This window comes from Haliotis cracherodii, unplaced genomic scaffold (genome assembly GCF_022045235.1).
Source record: "Haliotis cracherodii isolate W230 unplaced genomic scaffold, xgHalCrac1.p SCAF_4, whole genome shotgun sequence".
Taxonomy (NCBI): Eukaryota; Metazoa; Mollusca; class Gastropoda; order Lepetellida; family Haliotidae; genus Haliotis; species Haliotis cracherodii.
The window spans coordinates 46,974,930-47,000,568 of NW_027266297.1; the positions used below are offsets into that span (position 1 = coordinate 46,974,930).

Sequence of the window (25,639 nt, forward strand, 5' to 3'; positions counted from 1 at the left end):
TAGTAAGAGTTGACAAAAGGGATGGGGTGGTCAGGCGCGCTGACTTGGTTGATGCATGTCATCGATCCCAATTGCGTGGATCAATGCTCATGATGTCAATCCCAGGATTGTCTGGTCCAGACTCGATTATTTACAAACCACCGTCATATAGCTGGAATATGGGTGAGTGCAACAAACAAACAATATTTACAATTGCATTGATACTGAAACTTTACATTGCACAAAAGTATTGATGTAAGGGAGATAACTCATTTCGGAAGTACTGGTGCTGTTATGATAGGACGTTTATTTGAAGCAGTGAGTTCTGTGGCTTACCAGTATTATTAGTTTCATGCATTCTTGTATGAAAAGAGATGGCCTCTCCACCTGCGAGGTTTTCACCCAACATGCCCAAGGAAACCAATTACTTATCCAGGATAGACGTCTAATCTTATTGCAGCATTTGACTAGACTTCAAAATCATCTGTATTGTGCCAAATATCGCTAGATTGCAGTATACCGGGTATCTTCCTCCACATTAATGATGATAAGAAGGCATGCTGTATTTATTTATTGTACTTACCGAGTGTTAAGGTAACTGAAGCTGACACAGAAGTGCATCCAGAAAACATGAAAATTGAGTTCCGAGACCTTGTCAACATTAGCTGTTAATAAACTGATGTTGATTAACAAACACAAATTTCGAGGTCGATTTCCAACACTACTTGTCGCTAGTAGCAAAGTCTAGATGTAGACTGAAAATGGACTTGGAATCATGGAGCATTGTCCTTCATGAAGATTTCACTACATACAACATGTGTAACACATCTGATGTTCAGTTCACTTTGAATGTACATTGTGATCAACAGTGCTCATGGTGCTTTGGGGCTTTACTTTCATGTGCAAACAGTTCCAGCTTTGCGGTTACACAAGTATTCTGTTGACCTGATATACAAAAGTAATAAGCTTTGTTTGTATCACTGTCTATCATGGTCTATAGAGTGTCAGTGTACACAGGTAACAGCTGAATTGCACATATTGCTAACTTTCACTCTAAGCGATAATGATTAGTGAAACATGCTTGTTAAAATATGTCCATGTGTGCACCATTGTGATATGTTGAGGGTATTTTTTAGTCATTAAGGAGTTGGACATGCCCTGAAACATTGTGTATGTATATAAAGAAGTTATCTTTAGCACACTTTGTCACGTTGTGATATGCAATGCTTATATTGTGAAACTTTGTTTTTGTTTGAAGGAGACTGGAGAGGCAAGCTATCCAGCATCCACATCAATGGAGGACAGCAACAGTCTGGAGTTTCCAGTCACCAACCTGTATGAGTTAGAGGGCAGAGTATTCACAGAAATGTGGAACATCCCTTATAAAAAGGAGGAATCTTTAGGCAAATGCCTCGTCGCAGCATCCAAGCTGGCTGAAGCAGGTACACCACAGGGACTCTCAGATGAGTGCTAGGGAAGTTGGAACCCCTCCCACCACTTCAGTATTTCTACCAGCCCTAGTGCAATAAAAAACGTACCCAGTGCAATAAAACAAATGATGCATGGAAAACTACCTTTACAAATGCTCTGGTTAGATTTAAAAAACTAAACTAGTGGACTTATTCGATTATTAGTTATGATGACCATAATGTGCACTTGTTTATTTTTTAATAATATCATCTCAACATGATCATGATGAAGAAAGTAAAGAAATGACAAACCAATGTACATTAAATATCTGAGAAAACTAATACTTTGTAAATTGACATGATATGGCCAAAGGTAATTAAACTTAGTTGGTAGGTTCTATTTTTAGCCCGAAAGTCCAGTAAGAATATTTGACGGCCTGCTTGTCTGCCGTTGGTGGTGGCATCCATGTCGTCTGTGAACATCGTTTCAGAAGCCACTGAACCAGTGAAGCTGAAACTTCACAGGCTTCTTGCCACCATGTCACCTGAAATAGTGCAAGGGGTTGGATTTCAATCTGCAGTATGTAGAACATGATAGTGTACTGAAAAACCTATGTGTGGCCGTGCTCGGTCATTTTTATTCAAAATGTAATGAAGTTTGGTACATAGTATGTAGTTGAACTCTACACATGTTGAAAGTGACTAACTTTGTGTTTTGACCATGCTCTTAACTTCTTTAATTGTTTAACTAGTAATGCAATACCCCTTATTGTGCCAAATATGGCTAGATTGCACTGTATATCGGGTACCTTCTGCCACAGTAATGATGATAAGAAGACATGCTCTATTTCTTTATGGTACATACCGAGTGCTAAGGTAAGTCTTCGGCACTCCTAAAACCAATCTCTGTCATGGCTTCCACCTCCAGAGCCATCATGCAAGACCTCTTAGAGGATAATCCTAACCGCCTGTACCATCTTACTACTGTTTTGTCGTACCAACAGCGCCAGATTGATTATATGAGGAACCCTATGCGCACAGAGTACCACCACTCGCTGACTGGGCTACCTGGCTCTCTCGGAATTCAAGAGGGATCTGTTGTGCCAACCCTGGTCATCCACCTCCCTCTTTAATGGTCAAGTGACTAACACCCAAGCTCGGGTATCCAGCTTTGCCAGAGATGAGACTGCCCTTCAAGGCCCTGACGTGACAGTTCCCATGGTGGGAGCAGAGACAGCAAGGCAAAGCACTGATATGGCAGACACCAACGACTAGGACCTCCCTCCCCCAGTCATTCCCATTGTCGAAACCCCTGTGGGTGGGAGACTAGGGCAATACTGGGGAAATCTTGGGGGACCCATACATCATAAACATTCTGTGCAAGGGTTTCAGCTCACTCTAAGAGACGACCCACCCCGACGTCGTTACCCATAGTAGAAGCTCACCCCCCTACGCAACAGCAGCTCCTGTGCTCCAATATCGACACACTGCTGGCCAAGGAGGCCATAGAGATTATCCACTCCCCAGCCTAAATAGGCTCCTATTTGCCAATATTCCTTGTCCCCAAGAAGGATTTAGACCAATTCCGCATGATACACAATTTGGCCACATTCAACAAGTCCAACCAGGCATGTCCACCGTACTTCTGGATAACCATACTCAGGCTGCTCAGTTCAAAGATACAGGCTCACGACTCTCTCATATCAGCCTGGACATCCAGGACACATACTTACATGTACCGGACCAAACCAGCAACAGGAAATTCCTCCGTTTCTTTATCAATGGGCAGTAATCCCATTTGGAATTTCCTTGGCCCTGTGGCTATTTACACGCATCACCAAGCTGATAGCCATCTTCCTCCATCTAAAGAATGTCCAATTCGAGGCATACACAGAAGACCTCCTCCTGAACCACCAGGACACAGACACACTCCTCCATCACAGGGCCTTTACACAACGTCTCCTACATCAATTAGGATGGATCGTCAACATGCGGAAAACTCTTGCTTTTGTTCAATCTCCATCTACCGTAGACCGTCTACCAGGGGTCTGTATGACGACAAGTGGCGCTCGTTTGAGATATTTTTCAAGGAAAAACACTAGTATCCTTCCTCTGCGTCTCCTCAATTCTTGGATGAATTTCTACTGTTTTTGCGCCACAAGCATTGTCTAATGACTTACTTTGTGGTCTTCAACTGTCATGGCATTTCAGGAAGATCGGAAAATGACGAAGATTCCACAACTGCAAGCTTTACCAAAAGGCCAAGTTTCGACCCCAAGCATGGGATCTGAATGTGACCCTTACCGTACTGAAAGCTGCACCCTTTGAACCTGTCCAATTATCGTGGTTCTATAACCTCACCAAAAAGACTGTCTTCCTTTTGGCTCTAGCCACAGCAGCACGAGTAAGTGAAGTAAACGCTCTAGACGTGTCCACTTAGAGCGGGGAACGCATGGAGCTGTTCATCTTGGACTGTGCTTGGACTTAATAGCCATGAATCCACTCCAAGGACAGCCTGACAGATCCTTCCTAATCCCACTCCTTTTTCGATAGTGGGGGCCGAGGATGAACAGGAACTGTTACTGTTACTGAGGGCGCTGCGCTGCTTTATTCTATGCTCCATGTACCGTTGGAGACAATGGAGCCACCTCTTTATACCATTTTCAGTGACATCACAGGTTTAAGTCAGCCGTAACATGAACACCCTATGGCTTTGCGCCTTCATTCTTCAGGCCTGTGAGGCCACGGGATTGGATCCTCATTGAGCAACTTGCATGAAATCTGGGCAGTCACCTCCACCATGGTGCTTCACAGCAACTGTTCCATACTCGCCATTATGGAAGGTTGTTTCTGACGATTATTTTCTCTCTAAACATCTGTGAAATTGCCAAACTGAGGAAGCTGGCACTTATGTATCTTTCGGTGACAATCATATTATGTTCAAATTCTAGAATGCTAGATTATTGGCTAGTACCTATTATCTTTGAATGTCTTGTCATAATAATTGAGGATCAGACGCTGACATTTCCATAAGAGATACCGCTAAGTATCATGATTTAAAGACAACAGTTTGTTTACAGTATTGCAGAGTTGACACAGAGCAATGCCCTGCAGTTACCTGTGCAACATATTGATGGTCCACTTTGTCCCTTAGATTATATTTCTTTATCATGTTTATCTTATCCTATGCATTTACTTCAATCGTGGATGATGTAGATAGGAACACCGGCATAGAATAGGTTTCAGATTCAGGACTTATATCATAATTATGTTAACTTCATTACCTTACAAGTCAAAATTCTTTTCTTTTTTCTTTTTTAGAAAATTCAGGCCAAATCCTTTCTTTCCTTGTCTTCTGTGTCAGTAATATTATTCCAAGCAAGGTCAAGTAAGCATGGTAACTAAGTGTTGTTTTTCTTGCTGTTACAGGACTTTGTGAAAGTGATGAACACTGTAAGCGATTCATGGACAGGTGTATGCCAGAAGCCTTTCAGAAGGTAATGAGCTTGTTGAATTATTTTCTGTTATCATCATGTATGCCCTGTTGCAGTAGATACTTCCAGTTAACTTACTGTAGAAATGTGCCATTCAGGAAAATAGCAACTTTATTATGTCACAAGGTGAGACAAACATGTTTTAATATGACAAAAAGAGAGAAATCTTCTGTTCATCATATTTGTATTTTCTCAGTGATTTATGTCTGAAGCCCATGTCATTGAGCCAGACTGAAAATACTTCCATGTTCATCATAAAGAGGTATTTCAGTCGTGCGAAATACCCAATTAACAAATAATGATAATAATTATGGATACTGCAAACAATTTGTGGTTTAAACGTTAGATATGGTATACTTGTTCATGACATCTGTATCTGTTGTGAACAGTGATGAGGTATATTGTCTCAGTTTGGGAATGCATCAGTGTTTTTGTTCACTTGGCAGCTGCTGACATCTGCGGCAGTACACAAGTGGGGCAGTGAGATCCAGGAGGGCATATTTGACATGCTGCTATTGCTTACTGACCTGGTGGTGGCACGGCTGCAACATGACCCTGTGCCAGTCGGGCTGCTGGAAGCGCTCAATTTGGTGAGTGTTGAATACAAGACGTGGCTGAAAGGTCCTGAGCCTAATTATGTTCCGTGCAGTAAACAAAACCTTATCAAGTACATTTTTGACTGAATAACTCATTTGTATAGGCCAGAGGTGGTGCTAATGTTGCTGCTGTGTAGCACCCTTCACCTGAAGGCCATGTGACTATGATGTGAGACATGAGAACACATCCTGACTTGTTATGCCCCAAGAACACTTGAGAAATTCCCCTGTGAAGATCTGGTTAAAGTTGATCTTCAGCAACCCATGCAGTCTTAATGCATGCCATCGCATCCTAATTGCATAGAACGATGCTCCTGATAGCAATCACTGGATTGTTTGGTCTAGACTTGACCACCATCACATAGCTGGAATATTGCTGAGTGCAGCGTTAAACAAAAAAAACACTAAAAAAACTTGACAAATTGAGTTTAAGCATACTCCTTAGTGCATACAAATGTCATTATGGATCAAAATCAGAATTTTCAATATTGGCACCAGACATAGTTTTGGAAAACAAAATGCTTTCTAGTCTAGTTCATGGAAACTAGGGGCGGTCGGGTAGCCTAGTGGTTAAAGCGTTCGCTCGTCATGCCGAAATCCCGGGTTCGATTCCCGACATGGGTACAATGTGTGAAGCCCATTTCTGGTGTCCCCCGCAGTGATATTGCTGTAATAGTGCTGAAAGCGGCGTAAAACCATACTCACTCACTCATGGAAACTTGTGTATACATCATATATAAATCTTTATTTGTAATGACAATGATAATGATAAGAAGAAGTAGCACATAATTTCATATTTAATTGTGGTCATGATGATGAATTGAGATTTACATTGCAGTAACTGATATGAAATGTTCTTGTTCGTGTCTGATAGATAACTACCATGTAACCAATTCCTTTCCTTCAGGCATTCAACAGTGAAACTGAGTTTGAGCTGAAAAATCGTAACCGAAGAGACCGCACTGGCTGGGAAGAGAAGTTTGAAGGTGGTCAACCAGCAGCTGTGTCCCCGGCCAGCAATTTCAAGGTACTCTCCATCACCATGTCCACTCACTGCTAGCTGTGTGGAACTTGGACAGCTGAACTTGGCATTGAAGTTAGTTCATTATGTGGGCGGATCATGTATAAACAGGTCTGAAGTAGATTTTGGGAAAAAACAAAAACAATTTAGGACTGCTTTTTCATAAACATAATCTTTGTCATTGCAAAATTATTGATAACGACTTTGATGCTTTTTGGGATGCACTTACAAAGGCAAGGAAACATCCTACCTGTTGTAGTGTGAGTGTGGGCCAGGAGGAGGTACAAATACAGTGTCAGTAACCAGTCTTAACAGGGATAGCCACTGTGCCCGTGTAGGTGACTCTCATTTAAAATGCATGTGTCATGGGTTAAACTAGGTTACTTTGCCACTGCATCCAAACTGTTATAGTCAGTGTCAAAAACACTATGTGTTTATACTGTAAAAGTACTTCCTGATCACTTATTCTGACTCATGATCTTGTGAAATTAGCTCTGTCAATGGCACCAAGACACACGGGAAACCTGTGATGTTCATGAACTTTGCTTGTTCTTTTAGTATTTTGCTTACATGAATATGGAACATGTGAATAGTGCCACAATAGGTGGTGATGTCAAAGAATTCATATATATATATATCTTGGACGCACATATATGAGTTTGAACGCACCTGCATAATATGTGTGGGTCTCGTGGACGCAGTGACTGGACCATTATTAATTTCGGAATTTCATATCAAATGGTCACTGTTATTGAAATCTTCCGTTTGCTGAACCAAACCAGTTTCATTATTCTCTCCGGTTTCTTGGCCTATATCTATTTTCGGTTTTGCATATATTAATGTTCGCTATGGTCTGTAGGTTTGCTTCAGCCAATCAGATGCCTTATATTAAGCCGTTCGGATACATTTGTAATTCTTTTAGCTTGATGATTGGTCAAAAACATCACATCCTCGTGTCAAACTAAAAATAGCCAGGCACATCAAGGGTATACTTCAGAACGTGGTAACAGTCATCCACGAGATCAAATGACCGTGTAGGGTGGTACGCTATATTATCGCAGTAGTTAATTTATGACGGATCATAATGGCGCATGCTTACATATTTATTAAGTATGGCATACGCAAAATGTTTGTTGTTCTTTGTTCAACTTTTATGACACATAAATTAGGAATGACCGATGCTGATTTTCTTTACCGAGTTCGGTAAACAAACTAGATTTCTACCTGTCATTAGCAAATCTTACCGCAGTAAGGCTGTGTGGATTATATGGTTTACATCACTTCCTGTTTTGGATTGGACATCAGTATGCATATGACCGAGGTTGGGTCAAGGGACTTCGTCTGAACAAATGGGTTCTTTTCTAATCAATTTCGAGTGGCAGTAGGGGTAATTCCCCTTCAAAAACATCCCAGAAACTATAAAAAAAATAATGTGTGTATACTTGCAAGTAACCGTGACATAGCGCAACGAGTCCTGTATTCGATCATGCGATGAAATATATTGTGCTTAGATTTGCATAAGTAAACAGTCGACATGGTGTGTGGATTACAAGATCTACCGATATCGCGATACTGTATATGATAAAGAATAAATGCGAACACTTGAATATAAGCGTTGTTTTTATCTAGCGGACTCTGAATATTAAGTTATTTTACAACAGACTTATCCCACTGTTTATAACTCATTCTATATTAGTTATATTAAGAATTGCAAATCACATTTTGCCAGAACAGTTATCAGTGTAACTGACATGTTTAAACATTTGAAGCACCTGAAATATGTTGACTAGATTTATCAAGGAAATGCTGGATCCTGAACACACTCTTACAAAAAAACCGTTTGATATTCCAATTATGTCATGACTCATTCATGTAATTGTCACAGTTACGACATGAACTCACTACTCAGTACAGTAGCATCAGAACAGCCATTGAACTTGACTGAATCCATAAACTTCAAATCATTGGTAGATCATATACTAATTAAGTTAGACATTAACATGGATAATTTTGTTTTAAAATATTCATTAGTATCAAATTTCCATTTTAAGAAATTGTTTGTCCATTAATGTAAACCTCTTGGTCATGAGAGCAGGATGTGCCCTGATGTGAACCTTTCTCTCACTTTGCCTGTTTGTTGATATTTTGCAGTTGCGAAAAAGATGTCTGATTTTTCACAACCACTGTATTCTGTTGTTTATGTTATATTATGATGCTATATATTGGACCTCTCCATTTTTGTTTGGGACCCCTAATTTTATGATGAATGGGTCCAAGTGACCCAAAGAAAATTTAAGCCAGAGCAGACACTGTATATATATATATATATAAAATAAAATTGTGCTGTATTTCTTCACCAATTTTGACACAAAAATAGGTCCAGTGATAAACTGGTGCCTTTTTATAGTTTGGGAGATTTTAAGAATGTTTCCTAGGCAAGAGCATAACTCGGAAACTGTTTACACATTCTAAAAAAACATCTACGCAGGGTTGTCTCAGAACCGTTACCATCATTACCGAATTGAGATCTATACCACTTGACAAAGGAACATGGACAAGGTGTATGGTGAATTATTGGGAAAACACAAGTAACAAGTGGCACCTGAACCAGCCTACTTCCTCGTAGTGGGTACCAGTAACATGAACAGTGTCACCCGAACCAGCCTACTTCCTTGTAGTGGGTACCAGTAACTTGAACAGGGATACCTGAACCAGCCTACTTCCTTGTAGTGGGTACCAGTAACATGAACAGTGTCACCCGAACCAGCCTACTTCCTCGCAGTGGGTACCAGTAACATGAACAGTGTCACCTGAACCAGCCTACTTCCTCGCAGTGGGTACAAGTAACATGAACAGTGTCACCCGAACCAGCCTACTTCCTCGTAGTGGGTACCAGTAACATGAACAGGGATACCTGAACCAGCCTACTTATTCACAGTACATGCCGCTAACATGAACGGTGTCACCCGAACCAGCCTACTTCCTCGCAGTGGGTACAAGTAACATGAACAGTGTCACCCAAACCAGCCTACTTCCTCGCAGTGGGTACCAGTAACATGAACAGTGTCACCCGAACCAGCCTACTTCCTCGTAGTGGGTACCAGTAACATGAACAGTGTCACCCGAACCAGCCTACTTCCTCGCAGTGGGTACCAGTAACATGAACAGTGTCACCCGAACCAGCCTACTTCCTCGTAGTGGGTACAAGTAACATGAACAGTGTCACCCGAACCAGCCTACTTCCTCGCAGTGGGTACCAGTAACATGAACAGTGTCACCTGAACCAGCCTACTTCCTCGCTGTGGGTACCAGTAACATGAACAGGGTCACCCGAACCAGCCTACTTCCTCGCAGTGGGTACCAGTAACATGAACAGCGTCACCTGAACCAGCCTACTTCCTCGTAGTGGGTACAAGTAACATGAACAGTGGCACCTGAACCAGCCTACTTCCTCGAAGTGGGTACCAGTAACATGAACAGGGATACCTGAACCAGCCTACTTATTCACAGTACATGCCGCTAACATGAACAGTGTCACCCGAACCAGCCTACTTCCTCACAGTGGGTACCAGTAACATGAACAGTGTCACCCGAACCAGCCTACTTCCTCGTAGTGGGTACCAGTAACGTGAACAGTGTCACCCGAACCAGCCTACTTCCTCGCAGTGGGTACAAGTAACATGAACAGTGTCAACCAAACCAGCCTACTTCCTCGCAGTGGGTACAAGTAACATGAACAGTGGCACCTGAACCAGCCTACTTCCTCACAGTGGGTACCAGTAACGTGAACAGTGTCACCTGAACCAGCCTACTTCCTCGCAGTGGGTACAAGTAACATGAACAGTGTCACCCGAACCAGCCTACTTCCTCGTAGTGGGTACCAGTAACATGAACGGTGTCACCCGAACCAGCCTACTTCCTCGCAGTAGGTACCGGTAACATGAACAGTGTCACCCGAACCAGCCTACTTCCTCGCTGTGGGTACCAGTAACATGAACAGTGTCACCCGAACCAGCCTACTTCCTCGTAGTGGGTACCAGTAACTTGAACAGGGATACCTGAACCAGCCTACTTATTCACAGTACATGCCGCTAACATGAACAGTGTCACCCGAACCAGCCTACTTCCTCGCAGTGGGTACCAGTAACATGAACAGTGGCACCTGAACCAGCCTACTTCCTCGTAGTGGGTACCAGTAACATGAACAGTGTCACCTGAACCAGCCTACTTCCTCGTAGTGGGTACCAGTAACATGAACAGTGTCACCCGAACCAGCCTACTTCCTCGTAGTGGGTACCAGTAACTTGAACAGGGATACCTGAACCAGCCTACTTATTCACAGTACATGCCGCTAACATGAACAGTGTCACCCGAACCAGCCTACTTCCTCGCAGTGGGTACCAGTAACATGAACAGGGATACCTGAACCAGCCTACTTCCTCGCAGTGGGTACCAGTAACATGAACAGTGTCACCCGAACCAGCCTACTTCCTCGCAGTGGGTACCAGTAACATGAACAATGTCACCTGAACCAGCCTACTTCCTCGCTGTGGGTACCAGTAACATGAACAGGGATACCTGAACCAGCCTACTTCCTCGCAGTGGGTACCGGTAACATGAACAGTGTCACCCGAACCAGCCTACTTCCTCGCAGTGGGTACAAGTAACATGAACAATGTCACCTGAACCAGCCTACTTCCTCGCTGCGGGTTACAGTAACATGAACAGGGATACCTGAACAAGCCTACTTCCTAACGGTGCATGCCGGTAACATGAACAGTGTCACCTGAACCAGCCTACTTCCTCGTAGTGGGTACCAGTAACATGAACAGTGTCACCCGAACCAGCCTACTTCCTCGCAGTGGGTACCAGTAACATGAACAGTGTCACCCGAACCAGCCTACTTCCTTGTAGTGGGTACCAGTAACATGAACAGTGTCACCTGAACCAGCCTACTTCCTCGTAGTGGGTACCAGTAACATGAACAATGTCACCTGAACCAGCCTACTTCCTCGTAGTGGGTACCAGTAACATGAACAGTGTCACCCGAACCAGCCTACTTCCTCGTAGTGGGTACCAGTAACATGAACAGTGGCACCTGAACCAGCCTACTTCCTCGCAGTGGGTACAAGTAACATGAACAATGTCACCTGAACCAGCCTACTTCCTCGCAGTGGGTACCAGTAACGTGAACAGTGTCACCTGAACCAGCCTACTTCCTCGTAGTGGGTACAAGTAACATGAACAGTGGCACCTGAACCAGCCTACTTCCTCGTAGTGGGTACCAGTAACATGAACAGGGATACCTGAACCAGCCTACTTATTCACAGTACATGCCGCTAACATGAACAGTGTCACCCGAACCAGCCTACTTCCTCGCAGTGGGTACCAGTAACATGAACAGTGTCACCCAAACCAGCCTACTTCCTTGTAGTGGGTACCAGTAACGTGAACAGTGTCACCCGAACCAGCCTACTTCCTCACAGTGTGTACAAGTAACATGAACAGTGTCACCCAAACCAGCCTACTTCCTCGCAGTGGGTACAATTAACATGAACAGTGGCACCTGAACCAGCCTACTTCCTCGCAGTGGGTACCAGTAACGTGAACAGTGTCACCTGAACCAGCCTACTTCCTCGCAGTGGGTACCAGTAACATGAACAGGGATACCTGAACCAGCCTACTTCCTCGCAGTGGGTACCAGTAACATGAACAGTGTCACCCGAACCAGCCTACTTCCTCGTAGTGGGTACCAGTAACATGAACGGTGTCACCCGAACCAGCCTACTTCCTCGCAGTAGGTACCGGTAACATGAACAGTGTCACCCGAACCAGCCTACTTCCTCGCTGTGGGTACCAGTAACATGAACAGTGTCACCCGAACCAGCCTACTTCCTCGCAGTGGGTACCAGTAACATGAACAGTGTCACCCGAACCAGCCTACTTCCTCGTAGTGGGTACCAGTAACATGAACAGTGTCACCCTGAACCAGCCTACTTCCTCGTAGTGGGTACCAGTAACATGAACAGTGTCACCCGAACCAGCCTACTTCCTCGTAGTGGGTACCAGTAACATGAACAGTGTCACCCTGAACCAGCCTACTTCCTCGCAGTGGGTACAAGTAACGTGAACAGTGTCACCAGAACCAGCCTACTTCCTCGCAGTTGGTACCAGTAACATGAACAGGGATACCTGAACCAGCCTACTTATTCACAGTACATGCCGCTAACATGAACAGTGTCACCCGAACCAGCCTACTTCCTTGTAGTGGGTACCAGTAACGTGAACAGTGTCACCTGAACCAGCCTACTTCCTCGCAGTGGGTACCAGTAACATGAACAGTGTCACCCGAACCAGCCTACTTCCTCGTAGTGGGTACCAGTAACATGAACAGTGTCACCCTGAACCAGCCTACTTCCTCGTAGTGGGTACCAGTAACATGAACGGTGTCACCCGAACCAGCCTACTTCCTCGCAGTGGGTACCAGTAACATGAACAGTGTCACCCGAACCAGCCTACTTCCTCGCAGTGGGTACCAGTAACATGAACAGGGATACCTGAACCAGCCTACTTCCTCACGGTGCATGCCGGTAACATGAACAGTGCCATCTGAAGCAACCTACTTCCTCGCAGTGGGTATCCACTAGTCTCAAGGTAACCCAAAGAGCAGATGATTGGGAACATGACAATTACACAAGGAAGTAAATTTAAAGTCCAACCTGGTCAAGTGTGTACAGTGCTCAGTAGGGTCAAGTCAAGGAAAGGCCTAAAACTTGTAGGTTTTGATGAACACAAAATTGTAGTAAACAAAAAAGAATTTGATGAAATGACTAGATGAAAGACCGTTCACCTGGACACACCCTGTAGCGAAAAGTCATGGTGATGGACTCAAGTGTCTCATTTCGAAGATGTGAAGAATGAAAACTTTGTCGATGGGATTTCAACTGTGATCTGAGTGAAACAACTGAAACTTGAAGATTTCTTTAATGTGCAGTAAATGACAACTCATTCACTCTGCATGTCACTGTCTTGGAGCTACACTGGACTTGTTGTTTACCTTACTGATCATGCCAGTGCTGTAGCATTCTACTACTCAGATCATCAGATGATTGGTGCTGTACTTTGCAGTACACCTTGTTTAACTCATTACAAAAACAGTTATGTATTCTAACATAAACTGCAGATGACAAAAACCACCAGTAATAACTTTTTAAGTGCTTGCAATTACCATTTACAAAAAGGTCCAGTGAACATAGTTCACGGGGGCTAATGGCTTGCACACAACTGGACATGTCATATTGGTGGGGGATATGAGTATTTCATGCTTGTTTTTCTTGGTGCTTAGTGTCTGCAGTGGGGACAGGTTTTCTTTGAAACTACTAAAGTTAGCTTATCATAGAGATACTTATGAAGTTATTTTGTCCAGATATTAATTTCACATTAAAGCATTTTTATCCCCCGCCGGGCCAGAATGGCCGAAGGGGGATTATGTCATGGCGCAGTCCGTCCGTCCGTCCGTCCGTCGTCCGTCCGTCGTCCGTCCCACAGAGGGTACTAAGCTTGTGAAATCAACTCCTCCTGCAGTTTCCAGAGAATATCCCTGACACTCTACACACAAAATGACGACATGTTGATGATACGCATATCGCAGTCCCGTTTCGTTTCGACTAATTTTGACAGAGTTACTGCCCCTGTTTTACGGAGCTTCCTTTGCCTTATTGTGAGAGAGGGTACTAAGCTTGTGAAATCAACTCCTCCTACAGTTTCTGACACTCTACACACAAGATGTGGACATGTTGATAATACGCATATCGCAGTCCCGTTTCATTTCTACTAATTTCGACAGTTACTGCCCCTGTTTTACGGAGCTTCATTTGCCTAATTGTGAGAGAGGGTACTAAGCTTGTGAAATCAACTCCTCCTACAGTTTTCAAAGAATATCCCTGACACCCTACACGCAAGATGTGGACATGTTGATGATACGCATATTGCAGTCCCGTTTCATTTCGACTAATTTTGAGTTACTGCCCCTGTTTTACGGAGCTTCATTTGACTCGTTAAAAAAATTCATGCGGGGGATGTTGTGCTCTCAGAGCACTCTTGTTTCTAATGTCATAAAGCATCCCAAGTGCCTATCTCTTCTTAAGGCTTTATAGAACTTTTGTTTATAGTTTATATTCTCTACTATATGAACAAACAAAATTCTAATGTGCCCCATGCAGGGGGATAGTGATAATGCTGTTTTCTTGTTGTTTTTGTATCAGCATGATACACTCGTGGGTTTCACCAAAGTGGAAATGTCTGTGACCTGCATCACTTTTCCTCCCACATATACTGGTCAAACTAAGCTCAATCACTCACTCGCAGGTGCCTCTACTGGTTCCCTCTGTTCCGGATCTGCTCCAGTGTCTTCTTGTTGATGCTTGACAAAGTTCCAGGCCACTTGTCACCTCTTCACCAATGCCTTCAAAGAGGGGTGGTCATCTCACATTACTAGGTCTCACATTTCAGTTCTACTGGCTGATTGACTCTCTGTACATTGAGGTTTGACTTCTCCTTGGAAACAGTTGACCATGGAGGGGAAACAACATACAGAAGTGCTGAATCAGTGTGTCAACAGATAAGCTATTGACCTATGACCTATTTGCAATGAGGTTCAATCATCAACTGCCTGTGTTCACATCTCCAGACGTGACTCATTTGTGAGATGGCAATATTGTCACATATGTGCTTTTAATGCTGTTCTGGCCAGGTTGCACAGGTTGGCACCGTACTGAAAAGTTTTCATCTGGAGGACCAAGGTAAGACGTTTCGACCTCATGCATATGATCTGAAAGTGACAACTGCAGCTCATGGTAGTGAGGTCCATGCTCTAGATGTCACACAGGTGACCTTTGATCATTGTCAACATGTAACTGATGTGGGATTTCATCCCCATAAACCACCTTCCAGATCAATGAGTTTCATGGCCAGATGGTTCTCTGTTGGAGCAGCACAAGCCATCATGAGGACACGAGGATTGCCACTTGAGTGCTTTAAGACACCATGGATTCTTCCATGGACTACTGAAAGACAAGGAAGATAAATCTTATGAAGGAAATGCAGCAGTCCATAGCAGACTACTTGTTACTGCTGCTAGGGCAGTTGATAGCTGGGGACCTCATGATCCAGGAAGATAAGCACAGCATTGCAGATAACAGCCACAGGACTTTGGGAAGTTCTACAGCATCTGGTATCACAGTCATACAATCAGACAGAGCTGGCAGAAGTATATTTTTACCCATATGGCAGCTGGTATTGTGGAAATCCACACACTGGATGTAACCCAGATAACATTAGACAGGGCATAAGTTCACATGGCCCGCATGGGATTTTCTTGTCTCCTAAAAACAAACTCTGTGGGGGAAAGATTGAACTTGCACTATATCACTGCTGTCACCAAGGCATGCATGAGGACAAACGTCAAGGTCATGAAGAACAACATGACTCTTTTACTAGGGGCATCAATCTGACTAGCATGCCGAAATGCAGGATTGGATCCTTTTGAGTCAAATAATTCACACAAATACAGGGGCCTGGGATCCACTATAGCACTAGATGACAGCATCTTCACTACCTACTGTCTGAGGGATCTCTCTGTAGAGGGTATAGAGGGATTTTACCAATTCAGGCTGGCCATTCAAGCTGTCTGCTCGTGTTTGCACAGCAGTTTACAGTCACTGACACTGAAGCTGTATATTCCAGAAATATATATTTTTTCATTCACATGTGCTATGTAATTTGAATTAGCTTTGATGTATTTTCATGTTTGATATGTATATCATGTGTAGTATATCTATGTATGAGAACTTTGATATACTTTTAGCCTTGTGCCTGAACTGCTTGTTCTATTACAGGATCCATATGGATGGCTCACTCACCTCATCAATAAGGTAATACAGTAAACTACAGTTAGAACAAACTCAAAGGGACTACTAATTTTAGTTCACTATAACTGTAGTTCGTTATAAGCACATATACAAAATATATACAGCAAATGGCCGCGACGAAGAAATAAGTTCGTAATATCAGTCGGTTCATTATTATCGTGTTCATTATAAACATATTTTACTGTAATTGCTGAAAGGTCAATGCAATGTTAGTTAGTGATATTTTGTCATGGTCTTTGCTTGTCTTTACTTTTTAAATGAATGAATCTGTTACATACACATCATAACCTAACCATGTTTGAAAGATAGAAGATGACTGATTTGTCTCAGACCTGAATAATGGCACAATACAATACATTGACATGGTGAGTGCTAATTGCTTCCATTGCCATACTAACATTTGTAACACTAACAGTATTTTTGATATTTCAGTTTGCAAACTTGGGTGGTCTGGATCTGATCAAAAAGTGCCTGGAAAGAGATGACCTTGATGCTCCGGTAGGTGGATGTGATTATGAGTAGACAGTTGGTGTGGTGCCAAGCTTGTCCTCTTCTGATGCCATAACGTTTGGGATGTGGTGGTCAGCATCTCAATCTGCCTCAACTCTTTTCATTAGTCTTAACATCAGCAGAGATTGTTTATGTAATTTCACAAGGACCAAAGGTCCAAGTGAGCTTACAGCATGTTATCCGTTTGTACACTACTCCATATCTGAACCAGCTGAAATGCTTTTGGAATGTCTAGGAATTTAATGGACTCAAATTAATGGACTTATAAAAAAAATTATATTATTTCAAAGAATTTTATAAAATCGAAAAATCAGACAGATAGAAAAAAAAGATAAATTGAAATGGAATACGTATTTCAGACATTGTGAAATGTGATAGATTTAATAAATGAATGATATGACATGACATGCGGGTTCATTAAATTATATACTATTTTGACATGACTACAGACTGGGGGAGACTTGAGGCTTCTTGGCCGGTGTACCGGCCTATGGTGTTGAAAGAGTTAATGTGTTATTGCCATTTACCAAGTTCTTAACACAAGTGTTTTTAAGAACTGTTCCCCTGAATAAGTAATTTTGTAAATTTAATTCTGTATAGCTTCATGTGTTAACTAAAACTATGATGTAAAAACTTTTGTACTTTAGGGTGGCCTGTAATGCAAATAAACCTTCCTTATTGATAGATTAAAAAATTATTCACTATTTCCCGCTGAGTCTGCACTGAACTTGTTAAAGTTTCTGTTGAACTTGCAAGGGCGGGAAGAGAGGCGCCATCTTCTCGATTCGAGTTGACGGTTGAAATCATGTTATCTTGAATTGGAACTTTCCCCATGATAATGTCACCAATGTCAAAATGGAAATGACCAAAGGCTCCCTGATCATCTCGAACAACTCTCCGTCAAATTAAACATCACAAGAAAATGTTTTGTTGCTCATATTGAAGACAAGAGAACTTGCAAAGTTCTTGACAGTTGTAAGCAGCAATCAGCTTGGATGTTCTCGTGGGACATGGTTGCTAAGAGACCTCGTGGTCAGACAGGGGGAAAACAAAAAGTTTAGAAAGTAATAAAGAAATCCGCAGTGCAATCCAAAAGTACCATGTACATTATGTTTTTTAATAATATTAATCACGAAAACATTTCATTTTTAAAAATGGAAATTAATTTATTAATTTATCCCAAGGTCGTTACCCTGATCACGTGGTGGATATTTGGAAGGAATCTTTGCGATGATGCCGTGAATGAGGCTGTGTGTATTACATTGTTAAAATTAACTGACCAGGAAGATTGTCGAGGCATTGACATTATGACAGATGCTCGTCATGGATGGAGAAAATATGCATCTGAGAGAAACATTGTTGCTCTGAGCTTCGAGACCAAACATGTGTTCATGTAGAAGTAGTTTACAAGAGAGGATGTTCTATGTAGCAAGCGACCTGATTAAACTTGGTGAAATTAATGTTGAAAACATTGTTCATGCGCATGACAGAATTAATGTGAACAAATATTTATCTGAACATCATTTCAAAATATGTGAGGTTGTCCGTATTTTATCTCCATTCCGGTGTGAAATAATATAAGTTTTAGGGTCTCAATTTTTCCTGCCGCTGTGGAAAATTGCGCACTGATCTAATAAAAGAAATACTACTAGATCTACCATTGCACCATCATAACAGAACCAGGTCAACTTTATCTTTCTTCAGTTGTTTATTAAAAATTTGTTTCCGAAGCAAAGCGACTCGATCTACATCATAAATTAATTCATAGACTATATTCTAGTACAAAGTGTTCAAACCTGTTTTAAAATGTCATAAAATAACTTACACAATTATTGAAATAAGTTTTTTAATAAGTAATATATTTTATTTCGTCTGCTCGCTCTCTAGTTAGATGAGGTTTGAGGGGAGAAACACATGCCAATAATATTGATGGCCTTATGCAAATGGCACTTGGCATGCCAATCAACAGGGAATCTGGGTCACTGGGACCCGCCAAGTTTCACAGATCAAGAGACTTCGGCATGACAAGCTTTCGGACAAGTGTCACTTTGCCTAAACACATTGCTACTGGGCAATGTGCAATGAAAACATGTGACGGAAATGACAGAAATATACTCTCATTACTTGAAAATATTTTTGACCATTACCAGGATTTTTTAGTCCATCGTTGTCATTCAGATTCCCAATGAAGACAAGACGAACACAACGGAAAAAAATCACCGATTGCCGTATGTGTTGTTAGAAATACTTTTCATAAACTGCAGATATACCGTACACCACAGGATTACGATTGGATGCCGTGATACATATTATGTTCTTTTGTTTAATTACATCGCTCTTATTCATCACGACAAACGTATTTCGTTCTCGTCCAGGGAATAGGGCACTAGAATTTGTGTGTTTGACTGTGTTGGATTAATCGTGGACATTCCACTGTATCATTTTATGAAGATGTGAAGATGACATGGCAGGTAGGTTTTGTAACCCAAGAAACCCAAGGTGGGTGTTTACACGACGTCACCCGTTTACGCATTAACCAATGAAATTTGTGTATTATCATGATGTCATATTGACCTGTCAGATCTTTCGTATAAGCTCCGTCCACTAGTGTGCGGTAGTCACTACCGCAGATGCCCCTTTAATATGAAGTGCATAGTTCATTGTTATCAAGGTAACTACGTGAATGCAAAATCCAGTTTCAGACATCATTGGGGGGTCTGTGATGAATGTTTTTGTGATGTCTGCTGTCTGTTGATGGTGAGATTTTGGTGATATCAGCTGTCACTTGATGGAGAGATTTTGGTGATATCAGCTGTCACTTGATGGAGAGATTTTGGTGATATCAGCTGTTATTTGATGGAGAGATTTTGATGATATCAGCTGTCATTTGATGGAGAGATTTTGGTGATGTCAGCTGTCACTTGATGAAGAGATTTTGGTGATGTCAGCTGTCACTTGATGGAGAGATTTTGGTGATATCAGCTGTCATTTGAAGGAGGGATTTTGGTGATATCAGCTGTCACTTGATGATGTAGAGATTTTGGTGATATCAGCTGTCACTTGATGGAGAGATTTTGGTGATATCAGCTGTCATTTGATGGAGAGATGTTGGTGATATCAGCTGCCATTTGATGGAGAGATTTTGGTGATATCAGCTGTTATTTGATGGAGAGACTTTGTGTGATATCAGCTGTCATTTGATGGAGAGATTTTGTGTGATATCAGCTGTCATTTGATGGAGAGATTTGGGTGATATCAGCTGTCATTTGATGGAGAGATTTTGGTGATGTCAGCTGTCACTTGATGGAGAGATTTTGGTGATGTCAGCTGTCACTTGATGGAGAGATTTTGGTGATATCAGCTGTCATTCATTTGAAGGAGAGATTTTGGTGATATCAGCTGTCACTTGATGGAGAGATTTTGGTGATATCAGCTGTCATTTGATGGAGAGATTTTGATGATATCAGCTGTCATTTGATGGAGAGATTTTGGTGATATCAGCTGTCATTTGATGGAGAGATTTTGGTGATATCAGCTGTCATTTGATGGAGAGATTTTGGTGATGTCAGCTGTCATTTGATGGAGAGATTTTGGTGATGTCAGCTGTCACTTGATGGAGAGATTTTGGTGATGTCAGCTGTCATTTGATGGAGAGATTTTGGTGATGTCAGCTGTCACTTGATGGAGAGATTTTGGTGATGTCAGCTGTCACTTGATGGAGAGATTTTGGTGATATCAGCTGTCATTTGATGGAGAGATTTGGGTGATATCAGCTGTCATTTGATGGAGAGATTTTGGTGATGTCAGCTGTCATTTGATGGAGAGATTTTGGTGATGTCAGCTGTCACTTGATGGAGAGATTTTGGTGATATCAGCTGTCATTCATTTGAAGGAGAGATTTTGGTGATATCAGCTGTCACTTGATGGAGAGATTTTGGTGATATCAGCTGTCACTTGATGGAGAGATTTTGGTGATATCAGCTGTCATTTGATGGAGAGATTTTGATGATGTCAGCTGTCACTTGATGGAGAGATTTTGGTGATATCAGCTGTCACTTGATGGAGAGATTTTGGTGATATCAGCTGTCACTTGATGGAGAGATTTTGATGATATCAACTGTCATTTGAAGGAGAGATTTTGGTGATATGAGCTGTCATTTGATGGAGAGATTTTGATGATATCAGCTGTCACTTGATGGAGAGATTTTGATGATATCAGCTGTCACTTGATGGAGAGATTTTGATGATATGAGCTGTCATTTGATGGAGAGATTTTGGTGACATCAGCTGTCACTTGATGGAGAGATTTTGATGATATCAGCTGTTATTTGATGGAGAGATGTTGGTGATATCAGCTGCCATTTGATGGAGAGATTTTGTGTGATATCAACTGTCATTTGATGGAGAGATTTTGGTGATATCAGCTGTCATTTGATGGAGAGATTTTGGTGATATCAGCTGTCATTTGATGGAGAGATTTTGGTGATGTCAGCTGTCATTTGATGGAGAGATTTTGGTGATGTCAGCTGTCACTTGATGGAGAGATTTTGGTGATATCAGCTGTTATTTGATGGAGAGATTTTGGTGATGTCAGCTGTCATTTGATGGAGAGATTTTGGTGATGTCAGCTGTCATTTGATGGAGAGATTTTGGTGATGTCAGCTGTCACTTGATGGAGAGATTTTGGTGATATCAGCTGTCTGTTGATGTGCAAATGCTTTGTCATTCCTATTTTGGAGCTATAAAGTTTGGGGTATTCAGGAAATGGTTGGCAAGGAGATGCTTTCATCTTTGCTTGTAGTGATTTGTTTCTAATCATCTTAATTCACTTGTGTCCAGACAAGACTTGCATGCCAGAAACTAACTGACCATGTAGAGAGATAGTGAATGAATGTATAAATGTGCACACTCCCTTGAGCACATTTCACAAAGCATATTTGCTTTAGAAGACTGTTGTAATTGTAACGGAACAGGGTGCTTTGGAGATCTGTGTGATAGAAATAGTTGAAAACATGCGAACATAAACAAGATGGTTTCCTTGACAGTTAAACATACCAAATCATAAGCAGAAGTTGTCTTTGAAATACCACTGCTCCATCATAGGAACCGGTTATACAGAGACAATCTCACAGTTCAGTATTTGGGCATCTGAAAATCATCACCATGTGACAGTGATATATATTCAAATGCAAATCTTTTCTTTCAGACAATGGCAGCCATTCTCAAGCCATTTGGGACATGTGCAGAGTTCCTCAGTCAGAGTGTAGTTCAAAAGTTATTTGCCCCTGGAATGGAGAAGGCAATCAAATATATACAGGGACTAGAAGAAAAAGATTTCAAGGAAAAGGTTAGGCTTTTTTCTTATTCTTGGACGAAATAGTGATTACTTTAGGCTCTGAATCAATGTCTGCATTGTTATACAGACAAGTAAATATTAGGTCATTATCTCCAGTGTCTTGATTGTTGCTTTAGAAAATATTGAATGGTCTGCAGATATGTATTTGTGTGAAACAAGTATTCCAGTATCCTACTGAGGAGAACCAATTACTGAGAAACTTCCTGTTCTTGATGAACACTGCAACCTTACCCACAAATTGCTGACTTTAGAACTTTTTTAAAAAATGTAAAGACAGCCAACTTTAATTTGAAATAGAGGTTGACACAATGCTTGTAGAAGTACAAATGACTATGATAAGACACTAGTATTGGTATTTAGCAGCGTCAATAAAATAGTTAATTGTGCATACAGTCATGTTAAACAGTTGAGGGTTCATATTACATACAGGAGTCTTTGCCATGTGAATAGTCTTTAGTGTATGGTGTGATTATTTTCATACAGAGAATTGGCAGTGTGTCTGACTTGCTGTCATCAATGAAGTTATTGTGCATCAGTGTGTGGCCACATGATGTTGACAACTTGGATGAACTTCGTCTCGATATAGCTCTACGCATGCTGCAGTCACCACACTTCAATGCCAAGATGAACTCGCTGAAAGAGGTAAATCACACAATTCGGATCACTATAGGCCAGTTAAACATTTTGAATGATGTTGTGAGTCAGTTACCCATCCAATTACACTTGTATGTAGTGGTTGATGACTTAAGATGAATGTTCACTCTGTGTGACAGTCCAAGCTAATTAGTCAGTTCGGACAAAACTCAGTTTCTGTCTGGTAACATCAACAATTTATGATGTGTTTGAAGCAATACTAGTGTGAAGCAACTGGTTCAAGCATTTCGGGCCACAATATCCACAATCCAGATGAATGCACCTGTGGTGGGTTGGTTTTGTTGATCTCGCCTGGGACAGTGCTGGTTCTCTGCAATAAGCCCAACACGTAACACAAATAGAAATATGGAGTGTCTTACGTGAAGTCTGGAAGGTAATTTCGTGTTGTGATGTTTAGACAATTTAGACAAATACTATTTATACCACACTCTTCAAACTTGAAATGGGACTAAGAAATACCTGATACTTAATTTCAGAATTGCTGATACGCATGCCATGTTTGAAGAGTGTGGTTTGAAAAGCACTTGTCTAAATTGTAGAAACATGGACAACACTAAATTACCCCCCACATTATGTTCTGAAATAAAATATAAATGCGAACATGAAAAAACGTAATGTTATATAGAATGCCAAAACTTCAAAACATTTTTGCAGGTTACCAAGCTCATAGAAGATTCAAGTGGAACAAAAGTCAGCAAGACTGCCATGCGCTCTGACCGAATACTTGAATGGCTGGTAGACTGCAAGATTCTGTCTATAGCACTAGAAGGTAGGAGGAACTTCAGTTGATAAATTATGATTAACATGATTACAGGAGACTATGTCATCTATATGTATCTACCAAGTTCCTGAAATTTGAGCTGTATGTGCAAAACTGACCACACTTCTCTCTGTTAACAAGAGGTATATACATTTCTAGCAGGCAACACTGACCACACTTCTCTCTGTTAACAAGAGATATATACATTTGTAGCAGGCAACACTGACCACACTTCTCTCTGTTAACAAGAGATATATACATTTGTAGCAGGCAACACTGACCACACTTCTCTCTGTTAACAAGAGATATATACATTTCTAGCAGGCAACACTGACCACACTTCTCTCTGTTAACAAGAGATATATACATTTGTAGCAGGCAACACTGACCACACTTCTCTCTGTTAACAAGAGATATATACATTTCTAGCAGGCAACACTGACCACATTTCTCTTTGTTAACAAGAGATATATACATTTCTAGCAGGCAACACTGACCACACTTCTCTCTGTTAACAAGAGATATATACATTTCTAGCAGGCAACACTGACCACACTTCTCTCTGTTAACATAAGATATATACATTTCTAGCAGGCAACACTGACCACACTTCTCTCTGTTAACAAGAGATATATACCTTTCTAGCAGGCAACACTGACCACACTTCTCTCTGTTAACAAGAGATATATACATTTCTAGCAGGCAACACTGACCACATTTCTCTCTGTTAACATAAGATAGTACATTTCTAGCAGGCAACACTGACCACACTTCTCTCTGTTAAGAAGAGATATATACATTTGTAGCAGGCAACACTGACCTCACTTCTCTCTGTTAAGAAGAGATATATACATTTGTAGCAGGCAACACTGACCACACTTCTCTCTGTTAACAAGAGATATATACATTTGTAGCAGGCAACACTGACCACACTTCTCTCTGTTAACAAGAGATATATACATTTCTAGCAGGCAACACTGACCACGCTTCTCTCTGTTAACAAGAGATATATACATTTCTAGCAGGCAACACTGACCACACTTCTCTCTGTTAACACAAGATATATACATTTCTAGCAGGCAACACTGACCACACTTCTCTCTGTTAACATGGGATATATACATTTCTAGCAGGCAGCAGTGACTACAGCTGTGTGTGTTGACACAATATATACATTTCTAGCAGGAAAGAGTGACTACAGCTGTGTGTGTTGACACAATATATACATTTCTAGCAGGCAACAGTGACTACAGCTGTGTGTGTTGACACAATATATACATTTCTAGCAGGCAACAGTGACTAAAGCTGTGTGTGTTGACACAATATATACATTTCTAGTAGGCAACACTGACCACACTTCTCTCTGTTAACATGAGATATATATATTTCTAGCAGGCAGCAGTGACTACAGCTGTGTGTGTTGACACAATATATACATTTCTAGCAGGCAGCAGTGACTACAGCTGTGTGTGTTGACTCAATATATACAGATGTTAATGATGTTCTGTCCATGATATGTTTCCAGGTAACATCGACCAAGCACAGTACTGTGATAAGATCAAGGGACTTGTAGATTTCCTTGGCTCCAAGTTGTCTCTGGATGAGCTCACTATGATCTGGAAAATGCAGGTACATTTCCGCTGAAAATTGGATTTCTTTGATGGACATTAATTACAGATGTCGTTTGTAATGAACATATAGGTCAAGTTTAAGCTTTTTAGATATCAAAAGAATTTTCCCCTAAACATCAATAATTTACCTTTAAAGAGGTGTGGCAGATGATCGTATGATATTGGAGATCAAGGTCACGCAGGATGTGCTCGGCATTAAAAAAGGCTTGTGGACATAAAGAATTGAGTATTTATGAATAGAATTTGAAACTAAGTGTATGTGATCTCTAAGAGAGGGTTTTGATCCCATTAACTTTTGGG

General features: G+C 41.4%; 1 protein-coding gene across 3 annotated transcripts in view; it reads left to right on the forward strand.

The window, feature by feature from the left end:
• Positions 1-25,639, forward strand: part of LOC139478445 (ubiquitin carboxyl-terminal hydrolase 24-like) — a 213,002-nt gene that overhangs the window by 2,542 nt on the left and 184,821 nt on the right. For all 3 annotated transcript variants that reach the window (XM_071260905.1, XM_071260906.1, XM_071260907.1), the window contains exons 2-11: positions 1,238-1,421; positions 4,818-4,885; positions 5,329-5,472; positions 6,386-6,505; positions 16,396-16,431; positions 16,861-16,926; positions 22,145-22,285; positions 22,778-22,936; positions 23,603-23,717; positions 25,234-25,337. In XM_071260905.1, coding sequence (XP_071117006.1) covers positions 1,238-1,421; positions 4,818-4,885; positions 5,329-5,472; positions 6,386-6,505; positions 16,396-16,431; positions 16,861-16,926; positions 22,145-22,285; positions 22,778-22,936; positions 23,603-23,717; positions 25,234-25,337 — 1,137 coding nt within the window. The remainder of the gene's footprint in view (positions 1-1,237; positions 1,422-4,817; positions 4,886-5,328; positions 5,473-6,385; positions 6,506-16,395; positions 16,432-16,860; positions 16,927-22,144; positions 22,286-22,777; positions 22,937-23,602; positions 23,718-25,233; positions 25,338-25,639) is intronic.